We start from the raw sequence: 7603 nt of genomic DNA on the forward strand, positions 1-7603 counted from the left end.
AGCTCTGTTTATTTCGGCAGGGACCTATTGATTTCTGGAGCCCAGGTTTGTTCTGAGTGTGTGGCAGTGGATAATTAGTGAGAGGAGGTTTACATGCCTCTTGTCGTCTCCCACAGTGCACCCTCCATGGGGTTGGCACCCACAAGCAAGCAGACGGACTTGCTCAGCTGGAGGATGACAAACATTTTCATAACCTATGACCTCAGTGGTGCTCTTTACCCGCAAGACCAATCGTGATATGCCTCTGGCAAATATGTACTCATCAAGGGTGAGCAGTGCCCACCTCTGTGAGGGCTCCTTCGGGTGCACAGTCCCTTTAAAAAGGGAAGCTTTTGTTCTTACCTGGGTCCTGTAAATGTGTTTGCATTTGCTGCACAAACCACGTTATTCAGACCCACCACCCAAGAGCTTGCAGTGTACCTAATCCAACTGTAGGGCATTGTACACGGAGTCTCTCATTGCCAGGGTCTCCAACTCTCATTAAAGGATGCTATAATTTGTGGATTTTGGAAGAAAGACTTCAAATAGTAGTAGCCTCACCCACTTTCCCTCTAACTAATATCAGTTCTGGAAAGCACTGGAAAAACCTGTGGTCCTCTGAAATACTTTACGTTTGTTATATTAGAGCATCACCAGAAAAAGAAGGAACCAAGTGTCCTTGGAGATTGACCCATTGTAACAGATTTGTGCCTGTGGGGCAGGATGGTCGTGGTGGAGGAGGCTGTGCCTGTGTAGGGCAGGGATTAGTGGGAATTCTCACACCTGCGCAATTTCTTTGTAATCCTAAAACTGCTCTAAAATAAACTTTATGATAAGGAGGGACAGAAACATTTGAAATAAATTTTTGCCACGTTTTAAGAATCATTCTTAGTCTCACCACGTGATCAAATAACCTTGCTCCAAATCATGTGTTCATCCCACTGGAAAACTTGTTCACAGTAGCACCTTCATGGAATGTTTGTATCAACTTTATTGAGTGTGGCCTTTTCCACTCTGTGAATTTGGCTTATATGATTATTCTTGAATGGAATATTTATCTTAAAATTAGAGGATGTACTTGTTTCTATTGTTTTTTTTTTCTCGAATGTATAACCCATTTTGTAAACAGCCTTAAACCTAATAACCCCTGTCATCTCCTCAGCCCCGCACAGCTGCCTTCTCCCTCAGGGTTTCTGACACTCTCAGGATGTGGTTTTCACACTGTGCCTCTCGCACAGTAATACACGGCCGTGTCCTCAGATCTCAGGCTGCTCAGCTCCATGTAGGCTGTGCTCGTGGACGTGTCTGCGGTAATCGTGGCTCTGCCCTGGAACTTCTGTGCGTAGTTTGTTCTACTAAGGATAGGGATGATCCCTCCCATCCACTCAAGCCCTTGTCCAGGGGCCTGTCGCACCCAGCTGATAGCATAGCTGTCGAAGGTGAATCCAGAAGCCTTGCAGGAGACCTTCACTGAGGCCCCAGGCTTCTTCACCTCAGCCCCGGACTGCACCAGCTGGACCTGGGACTGGGCACCTGTGGAGAGAACACGGGAATGAATAAAACCCTCTTTAACTAAACCGGGATCCCTTCCTCAGCTTTGGGACTAGGAAGCCCCTTACCTGTAACTGCTGCCAACACAAAGAGGAGCCTCCAGGTCCAGTCCATGGTGATGAGCTGTGCTCCCAGGGGCTTCTTTAGAGGAGGGATGTGGTTGTTATGTGATGCTCTCAGGGCACCAAAATACCTATATTTATCTCAGAAGACCTCAGGTTATTTGCATATTCATGAGGCAGGGTATTTCACAGCTCAAAGCCTGAACCAGGATGAGAAAGAAAACACAGATGCCACATCAGCTGGATAAGAATGGGATGCTGAGAGACCAAACCCTAAATCCTGCTCGAAGAAATGCATTCCCTGCCCCATTTCTAAGCTTTCTGTGGACAGCACTCCTCACACTGAAGAACCCAGGATATGCTCCTCGCTGTGAACCCACATTTTGTTGGCTTAGAGATTACCTGGGTTGTTTCTGGGACCATCGCTGTCTCTGACATTGAGAAGTCACCTTGACTCCATTCTGGTCCCATTAGGAACAGTCAGAGCTCACTGGTAACACTGAAAGGGTGGCCACTAGTTATCCCACATGAGTGTCCAGCAGGGCCCATGGAGACTTTTGAGATCTGCTGGGTGTTCCCAAGACAGACTCCCCAGCAATTTCCTGAGTGTCCTGACCTCCCAGGCCCTTCAATGGAAAGACTCTTGGTTTACAGATTTGCCCTCTGATGTGTGATTAATTCTGACATTTCCCTCCCGTTGACAGTAGGAATCAGGGGTTGAAATAGAAATAGGAATTTTAGTTTCTTGATGAATTCATAGTGCCCAAAAATAATTACCAAGTAATTTGTATTTTGAATAAGTTTGTGTTTTATTTCAAACTCTGTTAAATAGAATGATTTGACATGGTTTTAGATCATGTCCATAGATCATCATCTTTACATGTTGATTTCTGATCCACTTGGTCTGTGCACCTACCACACTCTTCAATCCACCACTTCCAAGTCACAAACACAACGTAAGAAATATTACTTATCTCTGAAGTCTGAATAACTTTTTCATAGGGATATAGTGTCTCCCACAGTTATGTGCCCATTGAATTAAAAAACCATCCATATCCTTCATATTCTTACTATTCAGATCTTTATTATCCTATAATCCCACTGATAAATATAGTTCTCATTGCTTTTTGAGTGATATAAGTGGTCTATATGAAATAGAATATTTAAATGATTATCAGCAACTTGTTGAACTTGTTAATTTAGGAAGACTTGTTGAATAAGGAAGACTCAGACCCTGGAAGAATATTTCCTTTTATTTATCTCCAACAAATAAGTGAGAACATATAATATCTGGTTTTCCATTCCTGAATTAGTTGCTAAGAGTAATGACTGCCAGTTCCATCGTGTTCCTACAAAGGACATAATTTCATTCTTTTCTTGGCTGCATAGTATTCCACGGTTGTATGTAGCACACTTTTTTCTATCCATTCTGCCAGTGATGGGGATTTAGGTAATTCCATGTCTATGCTATTGTGAATAGTGCTGCAGTGAACCTACATGTTTATATTCCTTTAGGTATCTGTCCAGTTGTAGGATTGTTGGGTCAAATGAAACTTCTGTTTTAGATTATTTGAGACATCACCACACTGCTTTCCACAAGGGTTGAACTAATGTGTATTCCCACCAGAAGTGTAAAAATTTCCCCTTTTTTCTGCAGTCTTAAAAGTCTGTTTTTTTTTAAGATTAACCATTCTAACTGATGTGAGATGGTACCTCATTGTGGTTTTGGTATGTATTTCTCTAATGATAGTGGTATTCAGCATTTTTTCCTATGCTTGTTGGCCACATGTAGGTCTTTTTTGAAGTATCTTTTCATGTCCCTTGGTCACTTTTTATTTCTTGAATATTTATTAAAGTTCCATGTATATATTGATATTGGACCTTTGTCAGATGTATAGGTTGTAAATATTTTATTTCCCATTCTATAGGTTGCCTGTTTACTCTGCTGATGGGATTTTTGCTATACAGAAGCTCTTTAATTTACTTAGGTTCCATTTATCAATTTTCGATTTTGTTGCAACTGCTTCTAGCATTTTCATTATAAAGCATTTGTCAGTTCTTATGTCCTAAATTGTATTTCCTTGGTTATTACCCAGAGTTTTTATAGTTTTAGGTTTTACATTTAGATCTTTAATCCACTTATAATATTTTTTCAATTGATGCTGAAAACGCATTTGATGAAACTCAACATCCTTTCATTAAAAAAAAAAACATAAAAAATGGGTATAGAAAGAACACATCTCGACAAAATAAAAGTTATATTCAAGAGACTGTCAGGCAGTATCAGACTGAACGAGAAATAACTACAAGTCTTTTCTCTAAGATCTGGAACATGACAAATTTCCCACTTTAATGACTGGTAAAGCATAAACCCTTCTGCTGCCCCCATAGCCGGCTCTTACCTGCAAGCGCCACTTACTGGCCGGATGCTCAAACTGCATGACCTAACACAAAGCCGCTACCTCCAGTGCACAGCAGTTGAAAATGAGATCAGCTTCTCAATACTTCTGTGATTCCAGCCCCGCAAAAGACCATGGGTCTGCTCACATGCCCAGTGTATTACTACTACAACGGGAATATGAAAAAGCCCCCACACTAAAGCTCTAATAACAAAAGAAATCACACGGAGTAGATGCCCCTCACCTGGCCATTTCCATCAAGGCTGGGCTTTTGCTTGCCAGGCTCGGTGACTCATGTGTGTCCAGCTTGGTGCCCCTCTCAGGAGCTGAGCAGGGAACTCAGGTCACTGTGCATTTCATAGACCGGTCCATCACCTGAGGCAACAGAGAGCTTCTCCCTGTGCATAGATATCAAGCATACACTCATCTGCTTCTCCCGCAGTCAGCTCAAATCTGTAAGGCCACCTACTAACATGAAAGGTGAACTTAACAACCCAACACAAATCTGCAGAAACAAATGCATTCCAAATGAGAAACAGTTCCTGAGGCCTCCACTATCTAGAATCTGCAGGAGGCAGTGAGTCTACTCACAGGTCCAGTACACCGGTACTAAAACCATCATTTCAGAAAGCCACTAAATAATGCCTATAGACAAGGAACTCTTACAGAGTCATTGCCACTGAGTGAACAAGAACCAAAATCCAAAGACCCACACAATGCACATTATATTCACATTCTAAAGGGAATGAAATATTCATCAAAATCAGAACAAATTCAAAAATAATAAGAAGAGACCTGTTAGCCAATGAAAAGGAAACAGATAAGTAATTCTGAGAGTATGAAAAAACAGAGTTACAAACCCCCAAATGTTACGTTAACTCTCCAGCAATAGAATCTAAACAACATGACATATTAGAAATGTATGATAAATAATTCAAAATGTTGATTTTAAAGAAGCTCAATTAAGCCTTTTTCTAGGTGGCTCAGTAAGCATGGGCACTGAGACAAGCACTGTGAAGACAATTGCAGCCCATCCCCTGATGAACTGACCCCTGTTCCACAAGCCATAACCCCAGCTTTGGTTGAACACTAGACTCATATCAGGAACTTTCTCCTGATCAGAGACAACTGACCATGGCCTGGTTCTGGCTGTTTACAGAAGCTGCACACTGAGTGCCTTTGTGTGTCTGCTTCTGCTTTTGGCACATAGGGCCTGTCTGTAATGAACTTAAATGCTAAGTCCCCACTGGTAAGTGAACAGGAGTCACATGTTACAGGCATCTTTGTTCAGTATGCATGTGTCAGCACCACCTCCATGAACATCCATAGCCCCTCCTGTAACCTGTTCATTATGTCTGTTTAGCCAACACGTTCAGCATAAAGCTTCTGCCTAACCCCTTCTTCTTGGGAGTGCCAGTCTCTCACCTTTACCAAAATTATGCTTTCCAGCCTTTGGGATGGCTATAAGCTTTGATAAAAATAAAGTCTCACTTTCCCAATTTGTAGATTGTGGTTTTTTTATTTGACACAATTGAAGATAAATTCAGAACGTCATCTAATTATTAGGCTACTTTAGTAAAGGAGTACAAACTGAGGATATCCTATAAAGATTTTCGTATATACTATAAGGGCCTGTGATATTTTGAAGCAGGAAGCTGACCTGAGACTTTCAGAACAAACTGATGACTGTGGATAATGAAAAGGCCCCACACAGGACATTGATTCAGCACCCCTGCCTGTCTCATTGCTTCTTCTCTTTCTTTTTATGCGCTTATAGTAATAAACATTTTTATTTTCTTTAGGCTGTTTGCTGTCCACTCATAGTAGATGCTTAGCTCTCTTTTTCACTCATTTTCTTAAGCTGCTAGGGAGAACAAAGTGTCAGGTCCTATTTTTGGTGCCTCACTACTGATGAATTAAAGTTTATTCTTCCTTCTCCTTGTCCCTCACATGTGGAAAATCCAGCAAGAAATCATGGAACTCCCTCATCTTATGCCAGTGTGAGGTTTAAATCACACAAGCTCCTTCTCCTGAGTAGAAATACATGCCCTGACCCCACCACCAAATCATTAAAAAGCCCCTGAGTGAGACTTCTTTCCTGCTCTATCGAGTCAATTTGAAATTTCTTGGGAGGCCTGTGCTGCTCTCAGCCGACATCTCAATAATAGAGTTGGTAAATCTTTCCATAATAACCTGCGGTTGTGAGTAAATCTTTTCATAATCACCTAGGGATTACAGGTGTGAGCCACCGTGCCCAGTCAGATATTCATTCTATTTTTATTTTATGTATTTATTTATTTTTTTAGATGGAGTCTTGCTCTATCACCAGGCTGTAGTGCAGTGGCACGATCTCGGCTCACTGCAATCTTCAACTTCCTGGTTCACGCAGTTCTCCTGCCCCAGCCTCTGGAAGAGCTGGGACTACAGGCACCACCACCACGCCTGGCTAAATTTTGTATTTTTAGTAGAGACAGGGTTTCACCATGTTGGCCAGGATGGTCACGATCTCTTGACCTTGTGATCCGCCTGCCTTGGCCTCCCAACGTCCTGGGTTTGCAGGTGTGAGCCACCACACCCAGCCCAGATATGTAATCTTAAGGCTCCAAAATAATCATTGACTCCATGTCTTGCATCCTAGTGGAAAGGGTGGGTTTCCAAGGCCTTGGGCAGTCCTACCTTTGTGGTTTCCCTAAGTGCAGCCCACATGGCTGCTCTCATGAGCTGGAGTTGTGTGTCTGTGGCTTTTCCAGGCTGCCAGGTGCAAGCTGCCTGTGGATCTACCATTCTACGGTCTGGAGGTTGGAAGCCTCCTTCCATAGCTACACTCAGCATGTCCTGGTACGGACTCTGTGTACCTGTGGACCGGGTGTGGAGGATCCAACCACATATTTATCCCTGGCATTGCCTTAGACAAGTTTCTTTGTGGAGTCTCTTACCTTTTGATAGGGCTCTGCCTCGGCACCCAGCATTTCTCATCCGTCCTTTGAAATCTAGATGGAAGCTGGTAAGCCACCTTCACTTCTACATTCTGTGCACTCAAAGCCATAACACCACAAGGTGTTACAACTTGAACCACCAGGTGTGGTGGCCCGAGCTTTACGTGGAACACTTTGAGTTCTGGCTGGAGGTGGAGCAGTGAGCATGTGGTTATCTCCCTCCTGTGCAGCACATTGACACCCGGGGCCTTGCCCATAAAATCACTCTAAACTTCTAGAACTCAGCCTGTAATGGGAGGGGTGATCTCAAAGATTTCTGAAATGCCTTTGAGGCAATTTTCCCACTGTTTTGAATATTAGCAATTGGTTCCCTTTTAGTCATCCTAATCTCTCTAGCAAGTGGTTCCTCCACAGTGTACCTAGATTATTTCTCTACCACAGGACCAGGATGCACATTTTTAAAACTTTTATGCTTTGCTTCCCTGTCAAGTATAACTTCAAACTTTAAGTCACTGATTTGCTCATTTATCTAATCTAGACTATTATAACCAGCCAGGCCACTTTTCTGATGCTCTCCTGCTTGGAAATTTCTTCTGCCAGGTATCAGAAGTCATCACACTTAAGTTTAAGTTCCCACCAGTCCCTAGGATATGAACACAATGCAGCCAAGTTATTT

The 7603-nt window shown here is 42.6% G+C and overlaps 1 gene segment (V, D, J or C); it reads right to left on the bottom strand.

Moving 5' to 3' along the window:
- Positions 1-790: 790 nt before the first annotated feature.
- LOC117084161 lies at positions 791-1743 on the bottom strand. The segment is given in 2 exon segments: positions 791-1512; positions 1599-1743. Coding segments are annotated over 2 exon segments (363 nt in total).
- Positions 1744-7603: the final 5860 nt, after the last annotated feature.

This window comes from Trachypithecus francoisi, unplaced genomic scaffold (genome assembly GCF_009764315.1).
Source record: "Trachypithecus francoisi isolate TF-2019V2 unplaced genomic scaffold, Tfra_2.0 Contig00450, whole genome shotgun sequence".
NCBI classification, from domain to species: Eukaryota; Metazoa; Chordata; class Mammalia; order Primates; family Cercopithecidae; genus Trachypithecus; species Trachypithecus francoisi.